This window comes from Trachypithecus francoisi, unplaced genomic scaffold, assembly GCF_009764315.1.
Source record: "Trachypithecus francoisi isolate TF-2019V2 unplaced genomic scaffold, Tfra_2.0 Lachesis_group7, whole genome shotgun sequence".
NCBI lineage: Eukaryota > Metazoa > Chordata > Mammalia > Primates > Cercopithecidae > Trachypithecus > Trachypithecus francoisi.
In genome coordinates this window covers 18,504,894-18,530,007 of record NW_022681472.1, presented here as the reverse complement: position 1 = coordinate 18,530,007, position 25,114 = coordinate 18,504,894, and the positions used below count along the sequence as shown (strand labels likewise).

The window sequence follows — 25,114 nt, the reverse complement described above, 5'->3', positions numbered from 1 at the left end:
AGGCTGAGGCAGGAGAATGGCGTAAACCCGGGAGGCGGAGCTTGCAGTGAGCTGAGATCCGGCCACTGCACTCTGACCTGGGCGACAGAGCGAGACTCCGTCTCAACAACAACAACAACAACAACAACAACAACAACAAAGAACCAAATAAAATGTAATAGAGGTTACATTTAAATTAATAATTCTGACGATTTACTGGCTATTGCTAGTTGTATTGTTATTTCTTTTTCCAACACAATCAGTCCTTCGTATCAGTGGGTTCTACATCTGTGGAGTCAACCATTCACAGATTGAAAACAGCTGTGAAAAAGAAATGAATAGTTGCATCTGTATTGAACACATACAGACTTTTTCCTGTCGTTATTACCTAAACAATACAGTATAACCATTTACACTGTATTAGGTATTATAAATAACCCAGAGATGATCTAAAGTATACAGAAAGATGTGCATAGGTTACACGTAACTATTATACCATTTTATATAAGGTTCTTGAGCATACGCAGATTTTGGTATCTGTTAGGTGTTCCGGAACCAATCTCCCACAGATACCTAGAGATGACTGTATTTTTGATCCACAACTGACTGAATCCGTGAATGTAGACACTGCAGATATGGAGGGCTGACTATATTTAAAACTGGAAAATTCATGGGTTACTATTTACTAACTGAACACATTCTTCAGCTATAATGGATAATTAGTAACTCTAACTGCAAATATAGTCAAAGAATGCTCACAATATTCACATGAAAGGAATCAACAGCATGTTTAAAACTGCAATAGTAGCATCTTACAGAAATCAATATTGGAAGTATTGACTGCTATATTTAAATATATATATAAAGAAAAGCCTGAGGGAAGTTCAAATACACCAACAATAGTTCTTGAAGAAAAAAATCTTGACAAAATTAATGACTAAACTTTGGAAGCTATGAAGATGACACACACAAATGTGTACAATTTGATCACTAAAGTATCTACTAAAAATGAAAAGTACTCAGTGCTTCATACTGACAAAAAGTCATTGTGATATAAAACTCTCAAAAGTTTAATAAAAATGAGAAGTTCATCTAGTATAAATGAATATACGTTAACTGATTAAAAGATAAAACTGGGCTGGAAGTGGTGGTTCACGCCTGTAATCTCAGCACTTTGGGAGGCCAAGGCAGGCAAATCACCTGAGGTCTGGAGTTCGAGACCAGCCTGGCCAAAATGGTGAAACCCCATCTCTACCAAAATTACAAAAATCAGCTGTAATCCCAGCTACTCGGGAGGCTGAGTGAGGCAGGAGAATCGCTTGAACTCAAGAGGCAGAGGTTGTAGTGAGCCGAGATCAAACCACTGCACTCCAGCCTGGGCAACAAACGAGACTGTCTCAAAAAAGAAAAGAAGGCCGGGCGTGGTGGCTCAAGCCTGTAATCCCAGCACTTTGGGAGGCCGAGACGGGCGGATCACGAGGTCAGGAGATCAAGACCATCCTGGCTAACACGGTGAAACTCCATCTCTACTAAAAAATACAAAAAAACTAGCCGAGCAAGGAGGCAGGTGCCTGTAGTCCCAGCTACTCAGGAGGCTGAGGTAGGAGAATGGCATAAACCCGGGAAGCGGAGCTTGCAGTGAGCCGAGATCCGGCCGCTGCACTCTAGCCTGGGCGACGGAGCAAGACTCCGCCCCCCACCCAAAAAAAAGATAAAACTGTATACTGTCTTCATCCTTTTTTTAAACCGTTAAATGTATCCTTTATTTATAATTTTAACTATTTATTTCAACCACTAATCAAATGCATACATTGCAAAAAACATTGATATAAGATTCTCGTTCTAAAAGAATATCTACAGTTAAATGGAAAAGACAAATAATACAGGAAAGTGGATAAATTCCACATGGAGATGCATAGGAAAGGTGGGCTGAATATGAAGGTAACTGGTTTCCAAGTTTTAATTTTGATTGTTGGCAATGCAATCCAGATTCAGTAGTCTTCATCTGGATGTGGGAGTGGAAAAGCACACAAAGTAGGAAGTTTTTATGTTAATTCTTTATAAGAAAGCATTCAGAAAATTAAACTCAAAATTTATATTGAATATTCTTATTTCACTATGACAAGTGCTGAATTCTACACAACAGTTACACGTAAAGTTTTTAATTTGTCTATACCCATAGTGTAATTCAGGGGTCAGCAAACTAAGAGGCCAACAAGTAAATCAAGCCATGTTCAGTCTCTGTCACCTATTTGGGTTTTTTTCTTTTAGCAACTCTTATAAAAGCTTTTAGCTTAAAGCCAGGCACGGTGGCTTGCGCTTGTAATCCCAGTTACTCCGGAGCCTGGAAAAGGAGGATCAATTGAGTCCAGGAGTTCAAGACCAGCCTGCACAAGAGATTATCTCATTAAAATAAAAAAAAAACTAGCCAGGCATGGTGGTGCATGCCTGTAGACTCAGCTACTTGGGAGGTGAGGTGGGAGGATCGCTTGGGCCCAGGAGTTCGAGGCTGCAATGAACTACAATCACACTACCGTACTCCAGTGTGGGCTACAGAATAAGACCCTCTTAAAAAAAAAAACAAAAAAAAAACCCAAAACCCCCCCCCACACACACACACAAAAATTGAAGTGCTTCAAACTCCTGAAGTGACTTCCGATTTAACAACAAAAAGCAAAAAGTTAAGTGATGTTCATTCTAATTTTAATGCTTGTATTATTCTATGTACTTTCTCCTAGTATAATTTTCTAAAAGTATAATTTATGCATATCTAATCATAAAAATGTCGTTAAGAAAAATGTCATAATATTCAACCTGAATATTTCACCAACCATAATTCTTCATTCTCTGATTCTATTAGATAACCTAATCCATCCATTCACTTAATAAATAATGAATGCTATATGTGCCAGATTGTTTTGTCTCCAGATGGTTACCGGAGACAAAAAATAAAAACATGGTCTCCAATCCGGAGCACTTCACAGGTATGGTGAGGAAGACTTATTTACCCTACAACGTGATAATCACTCTAACTGAAGTACAAAGAAAGTAAAACAAAACACAAGTACAAAGAAGAGGGAGTAAATAACTGGAAAATCAGAAAAGACTTCCTGAAGGAAATGCCATAGGTGTGTGTACACATGTTTGTATAAGACACACATACAAAAATTGAGATCGTGAAAGAAACATTAAGAAAATATTTATACTTGCATAAAATAATGGTAAGTTCTATTCTGCCAATCAGATGGAGAAAGTTGGCAGAAGATGAGCTAGAAAGGGAAGTGGAACCACCACTTTAAGGGCATTCATATAATAAATGTATTCACTGTTGAGAAACTACAGTAATTATTTAACATTACAGTGACACAATCAGACTTGGATTTTAAGACTGCTGAGTGGCAGTACAGAATTATTAGTTAGAAAATCACATCAATAGGCAGAACTAATGAATACCTTAACTAAGGACAGTGATGACAAAGGCAGAAAACAATTTAATTCTCTATATTACTTCTCTGATTAAAATAGCTAAGAACTTACTTTCCCGAACACACAAGCAGACAAACTCAACTTGAGTTTTTCAAATTATTCTTCAAATTTATATGCACAAATTACATGGCATATTTAATTAAAATCTAAATTTTCCAATAAATTCAGTCATAAAATTATTCTGAAGAACTATAAAGAACTAATTTTAAGAAATGAAGGACTGTGATTTACTTTCAAAATTACTATAAACATTATTCCTTCAGAAATTGAACACTATAAAATAAAAGAAATATGCTGCCACAGAAGTAGAAAGGTCAACAACTTGTTTTAAAGTACCCTTAGGTTTGATATGAACTAGATCTAAGTATACAAAACAACTTAAATTATTAGCAAAAGACGTTTAAACACCTTTCCCATCAAAATATTTATTTTTATTTATAATTTTAAAATCAGATAAATGAATTTAATTTTAAAAACACACTGTGTATAGTGTATAAGGACCTTATTAAACAGTTGTATAACTTTAAATTTGCCACTATCTTCTTGAGATCTTTCACCAATAAATCCAGTTTTCACTCATGTATTATGATAGTACTATTTAAAAGGTCCAAACATTTTATTTAATTTCCTAGCTAGGTAACTGAGAGTAACCTAAATTCTCATACAATTTACCTTGAAGATTCCAGATAATTTTCAATAAACCCAGTTTTCAATATTCTACAGTATTACTCCTCTTTAAAATGTAAATACGTATCTTGCTAGAGATAATTATTTTTAATATTAAAGAAAGATGACTGCTGAAAATCTATTTAGTACTGCAAAGGATAGGTAGAACAGACCTTACTGGAATCAAACTTTACAACTTCTCTTCAAACATTATACAAATGTTGATTCCAAAGGTCATGAGTTAAAACAAATCTTTTAAAACATTAAAACAAACATTTTACAAATGTTTTGTCCCAACATAAGCCGCAATGATGTAGCTGAAAAAATTCATTTGGGTTCACTAAGGTAAATGCCTTTACATCCTTTAAAAAGTAATGGTTTCCCAAACACTTTTTAAAACATTTTCTTTTTTTTTTTTTTTTTTTACAAGTAAAGTCTTACGCACAATTCCAATACATAGAACAGATAAAATGCAAACCACAGCACTGGTTGCTACACTGGTGGGATTCAGGCACCCTCCGCTGGTTTTTCCCCTAGGAAGAGACTAAAGTGCCTCTATGAAATACCAGAAACTCTCTTGACAGAAATTTTTCCTCTAACAGAAACCCTTCTATGCCCTTGTGACAAATAATAAAGAATTGTAAAATATCTGTTACCAAGTAAAACATGCAAGAAGATTACTTCAGGTAGCAATTTCAAAACTGTCTTTTACAGTCCACTAAAATTCCTTTAAAAAGAGTTTGAAAGGCTGAGTGCGGTGTCCCATGCCTGTAATCCATCCCAGCACTTTGGGGGGCCGAGGCAAGTGGATCACTTGAGGTCAGGAGTTCAAGACCAGCCTGGCCAACACGTTGAAACCTCACCTCTCCTAAAAATATAAAAATTAGCCAGGCGCGGTAGCATGTGTCTGTAATCCCAGCTACGTGGGAGGCTGAGGCAGGAAAACTTCTTGAACCTGGGTGACAGAGGTTGCAGTGAGCCAAGATCATGGCACTGAACTCCAGCCTGGGCCGTAGAGTGAGACTCCATTTCAAAAAAAAAATAAACAGTTTGAACAAGTCAGGATTTTTTATACCATATGTTCATCTTAAGAACTTCATTTTCTTTTTTTTTTTTTTTTTGTTTGAGACGGAGTCCTGCTCTGCCACCCAGGCTGGAGTGCAGTGGCCAGATCTCAGCTCACTGCAAGCTCCACCTCCCGGGTTTACGCCATTCTCCTGCCTCAGCCTCCCGAGTAGCTGGGACTACAGGCGCCCGCCTCGTCGCCTGGCTAGTTTTTTTGTATTTTTAAGTAGAGACAGGGTTTCACCGTATTAGCCAGAATGGTCTCGATCTCCTGACCTCGTGATCCGCCCATCTCAGCCTCCCAAAGTGCTGGGATTACAGGCTTGAGCCACCGCGCCCGGCCAAGAACTTCATTTTCAATTATAATTTATAAATTATGAAATCAAGTAGCAAAAAAAAAAAAAAAAACAGTTCAACTGTTTAGCCCCCAAAATTTCTCAAACCTATCTAAACATGGAGATCTTTTTGAAGGAATATTTACTACACCTCCTAATATCAAAATTTCTCAGCAAAGTTGGAAAATACTGCCATATTGCCATAAGTGTTAACTGAGATCACTCTATGAGCCAGAATGTAATAAAATCACACTTCTTTTAAAACTTGCACTACACTTCACAACAAATGATCTGCTTTCATAACCTTTAGGTGGAAAAGTAATTTTGCTGAGATCGTAAAGTTTTTTCTTTCCCATTTATTTCTTCTCCTCCAATGTATGCTAGGAATGTTGCTCAGTAGATAGGAAGGGGTGGTTAAGGGGAAGTAACCAAGAGGTAGATGAGGTTGAACACAACCACCACTCTCCTTGGTCCTAAAAATAATCCTGCATCCCACAAATTGGGAACTATTTTTTGTTCAAATTTTCCCTATAACTCTATTGTACAAATTGTTCAATTCTGTAGTAAGTTTTGGTTCCTTGTTCTTTCACAGTTTCAAAAATCTAGGTTAAAATTTTAGAGTACATTTTTCATTTTCTCCATACATGCAAGCAGACAAGTCAAACTTCAGTTTTCCAATTTACTCTTCAAATTTATGCACATAAACTAACTGGCATCTTTAACAGTGCCAATTAAAATCTGAATTTTCGGCTGGGCACGGTGGCTCACGCCTGTAATTCCAGCACTTTGGGAGGCTGAGGCGGGCAGATTACTTCAGGTCAGGAGTTCAAGACCAGCCTGGTCAACATGGTGAAACTCTATCTCTACTAAAAAATACAAAAACTAGCCAGGCGTAGTGGCATGTGCCCATAATCCCAGCTACTCAGGAGGCTGAGACAGTAAGAGTCACTTGAGCCTGGGAGGAAGACGTTAGAGTGAGCCAAGATTGGGCCACTGCACTCCAGCCTGGGCAACAGAACAAGACTGTCTCAAAAATTAAAAACAAACAAACAAAAAAACTGAATTTCCAATGAAATTAATCATAAAATTATTCCAAAGAACTACAGAACTAATTTTAAGACCCGAAGCTCTTAAGCATTTTTTGCTTTGTTAATGCAAAACAAAGTTTCAGTCCAGAATGTTCTCTCTAAAAAAAACTGGTGAATACTGAAAATGTATTTTCTTCACTTATTTCTATCAGTGGCATATTTTTAATAACAGACAGAAATGGATGCAGAAATGGCATACAGATACCTAATACCATTGTTCTTCAATGTTTAAATTGGAATTATGCTTGTACACAAATACTCAAGGCCACCAGTTATCAATTACTTGCTTTGATAAAACTGTCCATGTCTACAATACGCAAGCAACTGTGTTTATAAAGCAAGTATGTTTATAAACTCCTTAACTGTATTCCTAACATTATCAAGGTATGTTAAAATTTTCAATAGTTATCGATGAATTCAAATTGAAATGTTTTAAAAAAAAGAAAACACTACATTTAACTCAAAATTGCAGGCAATTTCAGGCAACTAATCCCTCCTTCCAATACACAAATTTCTAGCTAATTAAGCCTTTTAATTAGCTTAAGCTATGAAGATATAGCAGTGACATTAAAAGATTAAGTTCCTTCAATACACACACACACACACACACACACACACACACACAAAACCTAACCATAATATATACAAATAATGGTCACCTTCAAATCTTTATTCTATATTTCATAACCTAGTTTCTGGTGCCTATACTTTCTGAAGAAGAACTCTCCTGTGCCATAAACCTGCAACTGCTACTCACTACTCACTTACTATATAGGTACACGAGATGAATGAATCCATGTTATGGTTAATCTCATTAAATAATTTATTTGGAAAATCAATTAATATTAATAAAAGGTTAATTTCCTAAAATCTGAAACTGTCAAAGACTTACCTGATTTGTCTGGCTACTTAAGTATGGCTCAAAATCATCATCATTTACAGCATCTTTTTGATGAATCGAACCGTTTTGTACTGAAACTAAAAAATATGTTTGTATTAGAAGTGTTGCAGTTATCTTTACGAAACTCACAGCACAACCTAATGTTTTTAATATTTTTCAAGCCAAAAAAGTAATCAGAAAAAATAATACTGAGTTATTTTTCCTTTTAAGAACCCTCTTAAGGATAAACTATTTTAGATACAAATATTTATGTGCCACAAATACTTAAAAGTCTTTTGATACATAAGCCCAAGACTACATAAACACAAACCATGTATACACTTCCCCTTACCAAAAACTTTAAGTAAATATCCCAATCTCAACACTGTAGTGAGTAAACTGTTATATAACAATGTTGGAAAGAGTTCCCTAATGCTATATTTGAATCTAAAATAACTATTTCAAGTAGTGTTGTAGGCAATAAAAAAGATTTCTGAATGTTCTCTTTGTTTAAGTCTCTAAATTATTTACTCTAATAAAAAAATAACTATTTTTTATCTCATGTTACAGTAAATGTCTTAAATGTCTCCAGTAAAGTTTAGCTTAAATTAACTTGAAACAATATCACAATGAATAGACTTATAATTATGAAATGTCTAAATAAAGAGAGCTTTAATTCTAAGCTCTCCAAAACGAAGACTTTCACATGAAACGACAAACAAAATTAAGACACAAATGATAGCCATAATCATCCTTGCAACAGATCAGAAAACAAGTCAGAAAATAATTTTGTTCAAAGGTCATCTCCACAAACACTCTGAAGTTGTTATTCTCTGGATGCTGTTTCAGAGTGCTTTTGAGCAGACTCCAGAAGTAAGGTCCTGAATTTGAATCTCAAGTCCACCACTGAGGAGATGATCTCCAGTTAGGGATTTAACCTCTCTAACCTTTGACTGTTTCTGTTTCAGAAGGTTATGAATAGTACCTACCTCATCTCATCTGATTATTAAATGACAGTGTTCAATAATCTTAGATATTATCACATTAAATATTACAAGATCCAAATAGGATTAATATGACTTTAGAACCATTTAAACAGAAGTGTTACTAGGCTAATACTTGCTGGGGTGGCACTATGTAAATATACTATTCTATACTAGTGAAGATGAAAAAAGTAGAAAGTTTCCGATGGATGTCTACAAATTAGAAACAAAAAGAACTCCATATCTAAAGATTTACTGCTCAAAGGTACAACATCACCAAATTTTATGAAGTTAGGAGGGTGATGGGTTTAAGTTATGTGTTCCTCTGTAATATTGTAACATTTTTATTATCCCTAAATTTTCCCATGAGTGTAGAGCACCTAAAATGTAATATTATGAGTTAACAGTGGCTTGGGAGCAAAGATACACAAAATCCCTTAAATCTTTGCCATCCGATGAGTAGCAAAGATCACTCAAAGATATGATGCTACTGTGTAAAGCACTCAAAGTAGACTTCTTACTACACCACATTGCCCCTCAGAGGTCACAAGAGCAACCTGAAGGTCAACTTGATCCTGGCTCCACTAACGTTAATTTAACTATGTCTGATAAGGACTGCATCAGAACTAGAGTTGAGCTAAATATGCTCCATGGAATTTAAATAAGTAATAGCCACTAGAAACCAAAATAAAGAGGGTGCCTTAGGTTACTTCTAGTGCCATTATAAGGCTGGGTTACTCATTTCAGTCCAAGAGATTCTGACATACCTGTTCTCCTCTGACACTGGCTTTACTGTTCCTAAATCAAAGGTAGTTTATGCACAGTATTACTTCTTGAAAAAAAATTATTCACTATTACACTCATACATGTTAGTCAATATTTGCAACAGCTAACAAAAATTATGACTATCTCTCATATCCACTAGGTTCTCAAAAATCTAGTTCATAGAAATACAAAAACTGCCAGGCCAGGAGCTCAAGACCAGCCTGGGCAACCTAGCAAGATCCCATCTTTATGAAAAATGTTTAGAAATTAGACAGGTGTGGTGGCATGTGCCTATAGTCCCAGGAGTCTAAGGAGGATCACTTGAGCCCAGGCATTCCAGGTTACACTGAGCTATGATTAAGTCACTGCACTCCAGCCTGGGCTACAGAGCGAGACCCTGTCTCTATTTAAAAAAAAAAAAAAAAAAAAAAGTACTTACTTAAAATTTATCTGTATATTATACTGCTATTCTTACTTATTTCTTCTGTTCCATTCTTTCTCTTCTAAGGCTAGGCCTGAGAACAACCCATATACTATTAAAAATACAGTCTACAATCATTTTTAAATGATGCATAAATGTCTACAAAGTCTCAAAATATAGTACAAGAAGTCAATCTACTTAAAAGTTTAATTAAAAGTACTTCACATATACTGAGAAGCTATTTGCATTAAACTAGCCCTTAAGTTTTAGAAGTGTATCTTTAAGAAAACGATCATAAAGACTTTCGTTTTTGAATATTACTTAACGACAAACTAATGTCTTGGAGTCTGAAAACCATTAAATAGAATTGAAATCCAAGCTAGTTCCATAGTCTGTAAAAGTTCTTCAGGGGAAAAAAGAACAGATGACTTACATGATTCTTCGCCTGTTTCCTCTGCTCTATGAAACAGAGTCAAATCAAGATAGAACATGGGCCTTAGGAGCCAGGTGATTCTTTGCTCTGGTCCTGACTACATCAAGTTAGGAAAGTCAACAGATCTGTGCATCATGTTTCCCCACCTACAAAAACAGCGACAATACCATATACCCTCTATCTCCTTACAAGGATGTTGTGAGGATTGATAAAATGAAGCCTAAAATAATGACAGTAAAGTGCTTTGAAATCATTTCTTGGGAGGATGAGGAGAGAATACAACTGAATATTGCCAAAATGCAAGACATTTTCCACTACTTTCCTGAAAATTAAAACTTAGCCAAATTTAACCTAATTATTTTAAATTATAGTTGTATAAAACAATGCATATGTCTCTCTGTTGGAAGAGAGTGGAGAGGAGGAAAAAGATAAATCCTGTTCCATGAATTTGCTATTTATAAACTTAGGAAGAGGAGAAAGGAGGCAGACTAAGACTGTAAGTACGGCATCTGACACTTCCACCCATAGTACTCCCAAATAAAAGCACTGCACACCTTTATTCCAATAAGCAAAAATTCTACTTGTTAATAATAAAAAAAAATACAAAGTCAGTGTTAAATTATGAACCAATAGGCAATAATTATCCTTAAATTTCTACTATCCTTTGGTACTACTCTTGCCAAGGATAATAAAGAGTTCCAATATTTAACACAGGGACAGACTATTAATTAAAAAAGAATTCAAACTTAGAAAACAAGTAAACCTTGAATTATTACTTTACAAAAACACTTTTGTCATATCAAAGACACTTATTTAGAATTCCTTTTGGCTTCTGTAATGAATTAAGTAATTAAGGATATATAGAAAATCAAAGATATTAAAACTAGGTGTTAGGCTAATGCTGTCAACTGAAGACAATTCAGAAAAGAAACAGAATCTCTGAAATTAGAGTAAGTTGACTGAAAAGGATTATGTGTTCAAAATTTTAACTGACACCAACTTCTCAAGGATGTATTTTTCATAAGCTTGCTAAGTTCTGAATTCAAGATTACACATATTTAGAATACTGAGCTTGTAGTTTAAGGAAAATAACTTAATAAAAGTAAACAGAACTGTAAAATAATTTTACTAGCTGGAAACAAGCTAAGGCAGAACAGCTTTTCTCAAATACACACATAGCTACTAATATGAGGTTCACTGGTGGTGCTGCCTTTGCCTTGTAATTCTCCCTGCAGAGTCATAAAAATACAAATAACGTATATGTGTATTTGTGCATTTGTAGCATCTGCCATTTTTAAGGACCTTAAATGATTAGCAATACTTTCAGGCCAGTAACATTTTTCCCCTCCTGCCAAGGCTCCATGCAAAGGAGTCTTCCTGCATCTTAAAAATAGATTAAGTGAGGAAAGTGAAAAGAAATTCAGCAAATGTAATTGCTACTAGAGCAGCGAACTACTGTAATTATAAGAATCCTCACAACATACCACAAGAATTATGACTAGAGTTATTATTTTTATTTTATAGAGGGGAGATTCTGACAAACAGGTAGAATGTTTTCAAGCTCACTTGGCAAGTCAGTAGCCAAAGGCAGTATTGGAACTCAGGACTCCAAGGAATCCCAATCCATTATTCTAACCTTAGATGAAATTAATAAACTGAACAACAAGGGGGAAAGAAAGAAAATTTCTTGAGTATAAAGAACTATCAAAATAAACACTTTGTGTATGTGTCTCAATACACCTAACAGAAGTGATACTGACGGATAAAAATTTTTGAAATAACCAAAATATACTTATTTGCAAACAGTGGATATATTATGCAGTTTATAGATAACTCATGTCTAATATCAAAGATGCCACCAGTGCCTACCTAAGTGAAATGACCACTCATAAATCAAATTTATTTTACTGACTTACAATGCTGTAGAGACTCTTTTAACAAACAAGTACCTCATAGAACTTGTGTACTTACCTTAAAGCAGGTAACACAAAACACTTAGCATTTCAAATAGCCTTGCAAAGTGCCACCTCCCCACAGATCTAGGATAAAATAATTTATGCTAGGCAATAATGACCACAATTTCACAATCTCCAAGTCTATGTAATTCCTAATGGGTAGACTAGCAAAAAAAGAAATTAATGGATCATTCTTTTTAAAATTCACAAATTTTTAAAAACTCATTTAAAATAAATCAATATCCAATTTTATTTCAGGTTTACGCTTACAACAAAAAAAATTCTAGAAATGAAATTTTAAAAATTAAAATGTCTAAATATTTATATACTGCAAGAAAACATATTTAACGAAAACAAACCAAAAAATGTTACCTAATATGGTGCCATGTAATTGGTATGTACAAATTCCACATTTCAAAGGAAATTAACTAATCTACATATCCAAAACCTATTATTTTAAATTCACCAAATTTGCAATAGCAAATAAATACTCTAACAAGAATTTAAAAGGCACCAAAGACAATCTATATCTAAAAGGCTACTATAGGTCTTAATTTCTAACACTGTTACTGAAATGAACAGAAAGCAAATTTTAGCGTAATTTCAAGCACTACAAAATGTTATATACAATTTGCTTTGATGTTAATTGGCACTATCCCAAGAAAGCAGTTATTGTTCTATACTTAACTGTCACATGACTAATGTAGTCAGCTGACTGCACTGTTCCATATTAATACAAAACACACTTTAAAAAAAAAACACTTTTCTTTCAACGGTACTTTTGCTAAAGAGTAAATTATAAAATCCTGAAAGAAAGTCACAAATTATTTTATTCTCAGCCCTTTATAGAATACTAGATTGATTCACACCTTGCAATCAGGACAACAGTGCAAGATTGCATGCCTACTTAATTCTAATCTCTCTCGTGTTGTTGCCTCCTTGCAACTGACTTCAACAGAATCTGTGATTAACAGTACAATTTTCATTAATCTGATGGAATAGTATGTAGAGTTCCATTTTCCAGTGTAATCCAGACAAGTCAAACAAAATGTCCACTTTAAGAATATACTTGTCTACATACACATGTAGAAATTTTTTGTGGCAGAAGTTACATAACACAGATAAACTGGAAAACCAAAGAAATACCACTAGGTTCACACCAATTCCTGCTTAACTGACAAGGAAACTGTTTCTCGTACTACTTTGGTTTCTATAAAGTGGCTTCAAAGCAACGAACTACCGAAGTTCTGGATAGAACTTGGCTACCTTAGCCATGATGAATATTTTCTCTAATCCTACATTTTTTCCCAAGAGGGAGCAAAAACAAACAAAAAACCCTCACAGAGTTTAAAAGTAACATCATGGCAACACTGAGCAGTAAGAAAAAAAAAATCCAAACTCACCTTTATTTCCTTGCCCTTTAGGTCTCTGTGTAGCAAGACGAAAGATGCGGTAAAGAGGAGAAAAAGGAAGAAGAGAGAAAGTGTGTTAATCAAAGGCATTATCAAAGACAAGTTATTTTAGACTATCCGCGTAGGAGTAAAAACCCACCATATCCTCCACAGCCACCAATTTCCCAACCACCCCCGGCGTTTAAACCTCCCACCCGCCACTCGGAATCCTTCTCCCAGAGCTCGCCCTGTCTCAGCCCCATGTCTGCCGCCCTCAGGATGTGTCCTAAGGCCCCTAAGACCGGTCCTTGCCCCCACCCACCGCAGCACCGCGCCCGGCCGCAGGCTACGGGGCCAAGACGTACGCCCCGGCCCAGGCAGCTACACCGCAGCAACTTGCGCCCGGGGAACCGTTATGGGGCCGGCAGCGGCGGCGACGGGGAGGAGCCGAAGCCCCGCGCGAGGGTGGAGCTCCGGGACTCGGGCCTTCGCCGAGCCTGGGCCCTCTGCTCCCTCACCTGATCCACGCTAGTGGCTGACATTCTTCACCGCAACCCGAGAGCCGCCGCCGCCGCCGCTGCCTGGGCCTCTCCCCGTGCACTCACAGCAGTTGGCTGTCGCCCTTGGCCGAGTGATTGTTCCAACCGCCGCCGCTGCCGCCGCTCTCTGAGAACCCAAAATGAGGGCCTCGCGCTCGGGAGTCGGAGGAAGAGGCCCGTCTTTTCCGCTTGCACGCTCCTCTTCCCCCTCTCGCTCTCCGCTTCTCGGGTCCACAATGGCGGACAGACTCCCTAGTCTCACTTCCGCTCCGAGCCTCCCTGACCTTCCGCTCTCCACTCTGACGTCCGCGCTCACCTCGCTCTTCCTCCCCCACCCTCCCGCCGCCGGTCTTGGCTCCGCCTCCGCACCGCTACGTCATCGGAGACGGGACGCGCTGACTGCCCGTGGGCGCATGCGTCCTGGAGGGAGGGCGTCGGGGCGTCAGCGAGTGCCAACTTTCAGCGTCTTGTCTGCGGATTCCTTCTATCCCGCCCTGATGCTGCAGGGCGCTGGCCAAGCGGCGTCAGCTGGAAGGCTGGCCAGAGCCGGATTTTGTCGCACTCTGGGCAGGAAGGCAGCCGATGAAGATAGTAGTGCCTTGCTTAAGACACGGCGGCCGGCGGCGCCCTCCTGGAGGCTGACTGGACGGAGGCAGGGAAGATCCCAGTGAGCGGGCCGGGCCTAACAGGAGCCTCGGGCGGCCTCCCAAAGCCGCGGGCACGGGTGCTGACTCAGCCGCCCTCGGGACGGAGTTGCTGCGTCCGCACAAACCCGCCAGTGCAACTGAAGTGGCGGGTTAGAGCTGTGGTACTTAAACATGTCCAAGCAAACGGGAGGAGCACCGGCGCGGGTTCAGTCTCTCCAAACCCAGTTCAGCCGTTATCTCTGGAGTCAGACTTCGCCGCCCAATTCATGGATTTGTGCTTTTGACTCCGCTCTGATTTTTTTGAATGAGTAAAGTTGCCTGGGATACTTAAGTATAGTTGCAGAGCGTCTTTTCGACCCTAAAAAGAGGGAAATTTCCATTGAAAAAGTTCTTTTCCACATATTGGCAAACCCAAAGGATGCCAATTTGCAACATGTTGACATTTTCATTGAAATATCTACAATAAAGGCAAACATTCCTTGTCTTTCAGTGATACAGACTCCATGGAAGGAAATAATTTAAATGACCAAATACTTTCTGTACTTCAAAACCATCAAATAAGTGATCATTTAGAAAGTATAATTGTAGAATCATAAGATTAACTTTGTAGTTTACAGTGCAACAGTATCTTAGAAGCACTGAATAATAGAAAAACTTGAGAGGCGACTTTTTTTGTGAATCATCAAGAGGCATTTTTGAGTTCTGGTCAGTTTCCCTGGCCCTCCCATTCATTGCCACAGGTGCCAACCTGAGCACCCTTGCACTTCCCAAGACTCCCCCAACCCTTTCTGCTGTTGCTCTCAATGTCTCCCATCCTTCACTCCCAAACACCGTTTTAGTTTTAATGAGTTTACTGGTACATGCTATGAGCCAGGAACTTGAGAGAGAATATACAAGAGGAGGCTTATGAAATCTTGCGAGCCTTGTCTTTGATCCTTAGTATCATGGCTCACTGCAAGCTCTGCCTCCCAGGTTCAGGCTATTCTCCTGCCTCAGCCTCCCCAGCAGCCGGGACTACAGGCGCAGGCCACCATCCCAGCTAATTTTTTTGTATTTTTAGTAGAAATGGAGTTTAACTATGTTAGCCAGGATGGTCTCGATCTCCTGACCTCGTGATCCGCCCACCTTGGCCTTCCAAAGTGCTGGAATTACAGGCGTAAGCCACTGCGCCTGGCCTGAAACTTTCTAAGCCTTGGCTTCCTCGTAAGTAAGATTAGGTCCTTTGTGTACAGTCCCTGACGCAAAAGTAGGCTTTCAATGAACTGTGGCTATATACAGTTGTTCCTTTGCTAAAAGATTCCCAGAAATAGTAATCGCTTACATTTATTGAGAACACATTATATGTCATGTTAATTCCCACAGCATCCTTGCAGAAGTGCCATTACAAAAACTGATACAGTGAGGTTAGGAAACATGCCACAAGTAACAGCCAGTCACTATGAAAGCCAGGTTTTGAACTCAGGCAGTTTGACTCCCAAGTTCCCACTCTAATAACTACCATATAATACTGGCTAATGACATAATATTATGAGCTTCTATTCTCTTTCATTTCTGCTCAACAAACTTCTTCCTTTATGACTTTTCTTCCTAGCAATGAGGTCTGAACTTGCTGGATGTAGTGCTAACTAACCTCAAATACAAACCTACTTAATTTAATATTAACAGACTTTTTAAGTACATCTGGGGACTACCTAAAAACCATCTCCAATGCCTCCAGGAATGTATTAGTCCATTTTCATGCTGCTGATAAAGACATACCCAAGACTGAGGAGAAAAAGAGGTTTAATTGGACTTAAAGTTCCACATGGCTGGGGAGGCCTCAGAATCATGGCAGGAGGCAAAAGGCACTTCTTACATGGGGGACAGCAGGAGAAAAATGAGGAAAAAGCAAAAGCAGGAAACCCCAATAAACCCATCAGATCTCATGAGACTAATTCACTATAATGATACTAGCACAGGAAATACCGGCCCCCATGCTTCAATTACCTCCCCCTAGGTCCTTCCCACAACATGTGGGAATTCTGGGAGATAAATTCAAGTTGAGATTTGGGTGAGGACATAGCCAAACTATATCATTCTGCCCTGGCCCCTCCAAATCTCATTTCCTCACATTTCAAAACCAATCATGCCTTCCCAATAGTACCCCAAAGTCTTAACTCATTTCAGCATTAACCCAAAAGTCTACAGTCCAAGTCTCATCTGAGACAAGGCAAGTCCATTTAGCCTATGAGCCTGTAAAATCAAAAGCAAGCCAGCTACTTCCTAGATACAATGGGGGTACAGATAATGGGTAAATACAGCCATTCCAAATGGGAGAAATCAGCCAAAACAAAGGGGTTACAGGGCCCATGCAAAGGGCAGTCAAATTTTAAAGCTCCAAAATGATCCCCTTTGACTCCAGGTCTCACATCCAGGTTATGCTGATGCAAGAGATGGGTTCCCATGGTCTTGGGCAAGGAGAATGGAGAGGATATTTTGAAAAATGTTGCCACAGAGCCTAGATTCTAGATAAAAATGCACTCTTCTGCAGAGCCATTAGGGTATGTCAGCCTCCTGGAGCACACATCACAGTGTAAAGCTTGGAAAGGGGAGGGCAGGCTGGATTTAAGGCCTCATTTTTCCCTCAGCCAACCTTGGTGTTTGTGTGTGCATGTGTTGTTGTTGTTTGTTGTTTTGTTGTTTAATTATAGCGACATGGTCTTGCTGTGTTCCCCAAGCTGGTCTCCAACTCCTGGGCTCAAGGGATCCTCCCGCCTTGGCCTCCCAAAGTGCTGAAATGACAGACAGTGAAGTTCCATTCTGCACAACTGTAACTTCTGTATGCCTGCTTCTATCAGTTCAAATTAGGTTCAGCTACAAGTAGTATCAAGTTCAAAATAACAAGAGCTGAAGATAGAAATCTGTTTTTCTCATATAACAGCAGTCTGAATATAGTCCAGGACTTGGGTTGCCATTATATCAGATATCCAGGCCTCATCTAGTCTGTTGCTCCGCCATCCTGTTATAAATGAAGTTTCATTGCCACGAAAGAAACAGCACTCGAATATAGAATTTTCTTTTTAATTCTCAGCAAGGCAAGTTACTTCTATAGAAGGGTGCACCCTTACAGATGGAACAACGGTGAGCGCACACTTGGGCAAAGGAAGGGAAGGGGTTCTATCCCTGACGCATGTGGCCCCTGCTGCTGTGTCGTTCCCCTATTAGCTAGGGTTAGACCACACAGGCTAAACTAATTCTGACTGACAGGGTGAGTGGTTTGGCGGGAAAATGGTTATGACAGAGCAGGTAATCGGAATGAGTCAGGGTGGAGTAGGTAATTGGAATGAGGCAGGGTGGAGCAGGTAATCGAAAAAGGTTGCTTTATGACAAAGTTAAGTTTAAAAGTAGAAGGCAAAGAATTGAACATACTGACATACTGATTCTTTGAAAAGAAATTTAGAACTCATATCTAATAATCCTCATTATGATACCTCTACCTGTGACCCATGATGGCTGCTCAACTTCCAGCCATCATAATCACATTCCCACCAGCAGAAAAACAAAGTTAAGAAAGCACATTGTTTTCCTTTAAGGACATTTTGTAGAAATTGCATTTTTCCCACTGGTATTAGTCTGTTTTTCCATCACTATAAAGGAATACCCAAGACCGAGAAATCTATAAAGAAGAGAGGTTTAGTTGACTTACTATTCTGCAGGCTATTCAGGAAGCATGGTGCCAGCATCTGCTTGGCTTCTGGTGAGGCCTCAGGAAGCTTACAATCATGGCAGAAGACAAAGGGGGAGCTGGCTTACACATGGTGAGAATGGATGCAAGAGTGAGATGGGGGAGGTGACATACACTTTTAAACAACCAGTTCTCCTGTGAACTCACAGAAAGAACTCACTCATCACCAAGGGGATGGTGCTAAACCATTCATAAAGGATCTGCCCCAGTGATCCAAATGCCTCTCCCCCATCAACATTAGGGATTACATTTAATTGTGAAATTTGGAGGGGACAAACATCCAAACTATATTACCATTTCTGGCTACTTCCTACTAACTAAAACATAGTTTCCTACAAGTATTTAAAGTTAAGTGAAAGCTGGAAAATATATTCTGAGTGGCCATGTGTTCAGTTAAAATGAGGGTGTTTACTAGTAAGGAAGAAGGAGAGAATGGTTGGAGAGATACTTAGTAGTAAACTCTGTCCCTAGTAATTTCCTGGATTTGCTTTGTTAACTAGCAGCACTTAAACTTATCTTTGAATTTTACCAGTGTTTAAGCCAAAATTTCTAAGGCTTTCTGTTATTTAAGCAACATACATAGTACATGAACGAAGTGTAGAAAATTCAACTTGAGGATTGGTTGATGCACTTTTAAAAAGAGGTATTCTTAAATATGCTCGAGGTAAAATCACTAACAGCTTAGAAAGACACTGAATAAAGTAAAAAATCGTCAATCTTCTTTGAAACAGAAAAGCCAAAACTTTTCCATTTATTCTTATGTTTACTGCAGGGAAATTTACAGTGACAAGAACAAGGCAGCAGAAAACATCAAATAACCTTAAGATTTGATTAAAGCAATTTCTTCAAACTGTTTCCTTGGGACTAGCAGCAACATCTCCTAGGAACTTATTCAAATGTAGATTCTCGGGCCCAGCCCTTATTTACATAATCAGAAGCTCTAGGGTTGGGACCAAAAGTCCGTGTATCAAAAAAAAAAAAAAAAAAAAACAGTCATGGTGACCCATGCCTATAATCCCAGCACTTTTGGGAGGCTGAGGCAGATGGATCGCCTGGGGTCAGAAGTTTGAGATCAGCCTCACCAACATGGTGAAACCCCATCTGTACTAAAAATACAAAAATTAGCCAGGCACGGTGATGGGCGCCTGTAATCCCAGCTACTTGGGAGGCTGAGGCAGGAGAATCACTTGAACCCAGGAAGTGGAGGTTGCAGTGAGCCAAGATCACGTCACTGCATTCCAGCCTGGGCAGCAGAGTGAGACTCCATCTCAAAAAAAAAAAAAAAAAAAAAAAGCATCTTTGGTTGGGTGCAGTGGCTCATGCCTGTAATCCCAGCACTTTTGGGAGGCCGAGGCGGGAGGATCACCTGAGGTCAGACCAGCCTGACCAACATGGAGAAACCCCGTCTCTACTAAAAATACAAAATTAGCCAGGTGTGGTGGTACATGCCTATAATCTCAGCTACTCGGGAGGCTGAAGCAGAAGAATTGCTTGAAAGCGGGAGGTTGCAGTGAGCCGAAATCATGCCATTTCACTCAGGCCTGGGCAACAAGAGCGAAACTACGTATCAAAAAAAAAAAAGCACCTTTATTTTGAAATAATTGTAAATTTATGGAAGTATTGCAACAGAGTTCCCATGTATTCTTCACTCACCTTTCCTTAATTTTCACATCTTACACAACATTGTAATTATGCCAAGATATGGGCTTTAAAAAATTGTAATTGACATGGGTACAATACTTTTAACATTGGTACAATATTATTAACTATAGACTACTTAGAGTTCCTCAGTTATTCCATGAATATTTTTCTTTCTATTCTAGAATACCATATAACATTTCAATGTCATGTCTCTTTAATCCGCTCCAATTTGTCAATTTCCTTGTTAGGTCTTTCCTTGTTAAGTGTAGTTAGACTGGCATGAGTAGGGCAGGAGAGGGCTCTTCCCCTACCCACTAGTAGGGCAGGAGAGGGCTCTTCCCCTACCCACTAGGAATGTCGGGTAATGGTTCGGCAATTATCACATTGCCTTTCTAAAAGTGATAAATTGGCAGCTGGTGCCAGGAAGAGGCTATTTCCTGATGGTCTACACCTATTGCACTAAAATGTTAATTGAAAGCAGACACCAGGGAGAAGCAACTTCCCATGTATATGAATTAAGAGACAAAAAATGGTGGAGTATGATGTCTTGGGTCACTCCATCGGAAAAGGGAAAAAAGCCTCAGATTGGCATGCATACGGGCTGGGTGCTGTGGCTCACGCCTGTAATCCCAGCACGTTGAGAGGCCGGGGCAGGTGAATCACTTGAAGTCAGGAGTTGAAGACCAACCTGATGAACATGGCAAAACCCCATCTCTACTAAAAATACAAAAATTAAGCCGGGCACGGTGGCTCACACCTGTAATCCCAGCACTTTGGGAGGCTGAGGTGGGCGGATCACCTGAGGTCGGGAGTTCGAGACCAGCCTGACCAACATGGTAAAACCGCATCTCTACTAAAAATACAAAAAGTAGTCGTGCGTGGTGGCCGGCGCCTGTAGTCTCAGCTACACGGGAGGCTGAGGCAGAAGAATTGCTTGAACCTGAGAGGTGGAGGTTGCAGTAAGCCAAGATCGCGCCACTGCACTCCAGCCTGGGCGACAGAGCGAGACTCTGTCTTAAAAAACAAAAACAAAAACAAAAATTAGCCAGGTGTGGTGGTTCACGCCTGTAATCCCAACTACTCGGGAGGCTGAGGTAGGAGAATCACTTGAACCCGGGAGGCAGAGGTTGCAGTGAGCCAAGATCATGCCACTGCACTTCAGCCTGGGTGACAAGTGAGACTCGTCTCAAAAAAAAAAAAAAAAAAAGATGGGCATGCATACAACTTCCTAAACACAGTGCGCATGCTCACTTCCCAAGGGTAAGTAGGGCACTGTGCCTGCGGGTGGCCCACCCTAAAGAAAGAATCCTGGAAAGGGGTGAGCCTATAAAGTCCTAGGGTCAAGGTTAAACATCTCACTTGACCTCGGTGCCCCCTTGGAACTCTTCCAAGTGTACCCTCCTTTCTTTCCTGTTCTAGGAAATCTTTTTTTTTTTTTTTTTTTTCTTTTGAAACGGAGTCTAGCTCTGTCTTCCAGGCTGGAGTGCAGTGGCGTTTGATTTCCGCTCACTGCAACCTCCGTCTCCCAGGCTCAAGTGATTATCTTGCTTCAGCCTCCTGAGGAGCTGGGACTACAGGTGACTGCCACCATGCCCTGCTATTTTTTTTTTTTTTGTATTTTTAGTAGACACATGGTTTTGCCATGTTTGCCGGGCTGGTCTCGAACTTGTGATCTCAGCTGATCCACCCACCTTGGCCTCCAGAGTGCTGGGATTGCAGGCATGAGCCACCGCACCCAGCCCCATTCCAAGCCTTTTTAAATAAACCTTCACTCCTGCTCTGAAAGCTTGCCTCAGTCTCCTTTTCTGCGTTGTGTCCCTCAGTTGAATTCTTCCTTCTCAGGAGGCAAGAATTGAGGTTGCTGCAGACCCATATGGATTCACCACTGGCAACTTGGATACCTTCTACCGGTAACAGGAATGCTTTTAACTTTTCAGCATGATACTGGCTGTGGGTTTGTCATAAATGGCTTTTTTTTTTTTTTTTTTTTGAGACGGAGTCTTGCTCTGTCGCCCGGGCTGGAGTGCAGTGGCCGGATCTCAGCTCACTGCAAGCTCCGCCTCCCGGGTTTACGCCATTCTCCTGCCTCAGCCTCCTGAGTAGCTGGGACTACAGGCGCCCGCCACCTCGCCCGGCTAGTTTTTTGTATTTTTAGTAGAGACGAGGTTTCACCGTGTTAGCCAGGATGGTCTCGATCTCCTGACCTCGTGATCCGCCCATCTCGGCCTCCCAAAGTGCTGGGATTACGGGCCTGAGCCACCGCGCCCGGCCATAAATGGCTTTTATTACTTTGATATTCCTTTACTTTCGTAATAAACTTGCTTTCACTTTACTCTGTCACTTGCTTTTGAGCTCTTTCCTGCATGAAGCCAAGAACCCACTTATCCTTCCAGACTGAGCTCCAGTTTGTGAGTTCATCCTGCCACGGGAGGACAGTACCACAAGGATAGGTGCCTTTCTCATCACATCATATATCATACATGACTTCAGTATATATATATTGGTGATATTCCTCTTGATCATTTCGTTAAGATGATGTATGCCAGATTTTTCCATGGCAAAGTTAGTATTTTCTCCTTAAGATGAGTCATTAAATCCAGCCCACACTCAAGAGGAAGAGAATTAAAACTTCACCTCTTTGGTGGGAAAGTACTTAGATATGTTATATAGAATTCAAATGTAAGTAAGGCTTGCCCCTTCTCCCCCATTTATTCTTTGTTTTTTTTTTTTTTTGAGATAGGGTCTCACTCTGTCACCCAGGCTGGGGTGCAGTGAAGTGCTCTCAGCTCATTGCAACCTCTGCCTCCCAGTTGCAAGCAATTCTCCCACCTCAACCTCCTGAGTAGCTGGGAGTACAGGTCCCTGCCACCATGCCTGGCTAATTTTTGTATTTTTAGTATAGACAGGATTTCACCATGTTGGCTAGGCTGATCTCGAACTCCTGGCCTTAAGTGTTCCACCCGCCTTGGCATCCCAAAGTGTTGGGATTACAGGCGTGAGCCATGGCACCCAGCCTCCCCCATTTATTTATATAACAATGGACTATGAACCTAAAATATGTGAGACAAGTCTTACTCAACTTTGCAAGATTATTTTGCCAAGGTTAAGGACACATCCATGACACAGCCTCAGGAGGTCCTGTTGACATGTACTCAAAGGGGTCAGGGCACAGTTTGGTTTTATACATTTTAGGGAGACATGAGACATCAATCAATATATATAAGATGCACACTGGTTCAGTCCAGAAAGGTGGGACAACTTGAAGTGGGGATGGGGCATCCAGGTCATAGTGATACAGAAGGGCTGGGCTTCCTGCTAAACCCCACCCTTAAGCCTGAAACTGAGGCCCTAAGTAAAAACAGCCAACCCCATTTTTTCCACCCAAATGTTGCCTGTTTGATCTGCCATGCCCATATCATGTGCCCATAAAAAGACTTCAGCTGTCAGAGCAACATAAGCGACTGTTGGGGATACAAACAGCTGAGCATTGGGGATACAAGTGGTTGAGTGGTGAGCAGAGAAGCAACTGAGCATTGGAGACTATGGATAGACATGGCTAACTTCAGATGTGCAGGTTCAGAGAGGGGTCTGGCTGGAGATGGCCAGTCTTCAGGGAAAGATCACTTTTTTTCCCATACCATCTATCCCCTTTCTCACTCCCGGTTCCACTGACAGCCACTTCCACTGCCCAGTAAAATCCTCTACATACACTACCCTTCAATCCATTCATGTGACCTGGATGCTGAACAAGAACCCGGGTACCGAGAGGGCAGGGGCTGCCAACCTGACCCTTTCAACTGTTTGGCACTTGGCCATCCCCAGATGGCAGAGATGAAAAAGCATTGGTTGTAATATGCTTGGATGCTGCTGCGGGGCTGCACACAGCCTGCTCCCATCAGAGGGTAACAACAGGTGGGTTCCAGCGTTCATTTGGCTCATTTGCTCTGGTTCCCATACTTGCTTGCTTGCACGCTCCCTCTCATGAGGAGTGGCCAGCGGAGGGCTAAGCGAAATAAACCATTCCAGTTCCTGCCCATGAAGGGGGGTCAAGGGAATTATCCCATCTGGATAGGTAGGTAAGAGACAAACGATTGTATTGTTTTGAGTTTCTGATGAGCCTTTGAATACACATCTTATAGGAGTAGTCACTTATGCCTTTGTCTAGCTTAGTGAAACAATAGGGCAAAGGAAGCAGTCACATATGCATTTGTCTCATGGGAGCAGAGGGATGACTGAGTTCTTTCTGTCCTTTGTCTACAAGAAATTTCCTTGTGGGAAAGTTGTGAGGGAGGTATACAGCTTTTTTATCTCTGTAGCTATTTTATTTAGGAATACAATGGGAGGCAGTTTTACCCTACAGCTTGACTTTTCCCTTTGGCTTAGTGAATTTGGGGTCCAAAGTTAAATTTTCCTTTCACAGGACTTAGAGATATTTGTTTTATTCTTTAGGTTATAATCCAGTACAGTTATTACTTATTTTATTGTTCAAATTATTCTAGTTTTAGCCTTTTGAAGATCAGGTTGGTTCTTGTGTCTTTTTGACATGTCTCCAACCATTTTTGTTTTTTGGTAGCTCTTCACTTTTGAGCACAACTTTCTCATTCACTGTCAGTTTACTACAGGAAAATTTACAATGACAAAATGGTGGGTGTGGTTCAGTGGCTCACACCTGTAATCCCAGCACTTTGGGAGGCTGAGGCAGGCAGATCCCTTGAGCTCAGGACCAGCCTTGGCAACGTGGTGAAACCCCATCTCTACAAAAACTACAAAAATTAGCTGGGCGTGGTGGCATTCACCTGTAGTCCCAGATACTTGAGAGGCTAAGGTGGGATGATCACTTGAGCCCAGGAGGTTGAGGCTGCAGTGAGCTGTGTTTGCACCACTATACTCCAGCCTGGGCAACAAAGTGAGACCCTATCTCAAAGAAAAAAAAAAAAGGCAGCAGGAAATTATTTCCTGGAATAAGAGGATCAGCAACACAAGGGAGTTCATTGGAAATGCAGATTATCTAGGGCCCACCCCATAGTTACTAAATCAGAAATTTTGAAATTTTGGTTGGGTCGCAACAATTTGTTTAATAAGCTCTACTCATGATTCTGATGCACACTAAAGTTTT

The 25,114-nt window shown here is 40.1% G+C and overlaps 2 protein-coding genes across 5 annotated transcripts in view; one reads left to right on the top strand and one right to left on the bottom strand.

Moving 5' to 3' along the window:
- Positions 1 to 14,309, bottom strand: part of YTHDF3 (YTH N6-methyladenosine RNA binding protein 3) — a 43,602-nt gene extending 29,293 nt beyond the window's left edge. The window contains exons 1-4 of one of the 4 annotated variants that reach the window (XM_033203664.1): positions 13,966 to 14,309; positions 13,460 to 13,484; positions 10,102 to 10,247; positions 7,512 to 7,597 (exon numbers count right to left, since the gene is read on the bottom strand). In XM_033203664.1, coding sequence (XP_033059555.1) covers positions 7,512 to 7,597; positions 10,102 to 10,159 — 144 coding nt within the window. In that variant the 5' untranslated portion in view covers positions 10,160 to 10,247; positions 13,460 to 13,484; positions 13,966 to 14,309. The remainder of the gene's footprint in view (positions 1 to 7,511; positions 7,598 to 10,101; positions 10,248 to 13,459; positions 13,485 to 13,965) is intronic. The other 3 variants (XM_033203665.1, XM_033203666.1, XM_033203667.1) reach the window with 3 other exon arrangements.
- On the top strand, positions 14,100 to 15,126 carry LOC117079641. The gene has a single exon (XM_033203668.1). The coding sequence runs from the start codon at positions 14,127 to 14,129 to the stop codon at positions 14,655 to 14,657; it is 531 nt and encodes a 176-aa protein (XP_033059559.1). The 5' UTR covers positions 14,100 to 14,126; the 3' UTR covers positions 14,658 to 15,126.
- Positions 15,127 to 25,114: the final 9,988 nt, after the last annotated feature.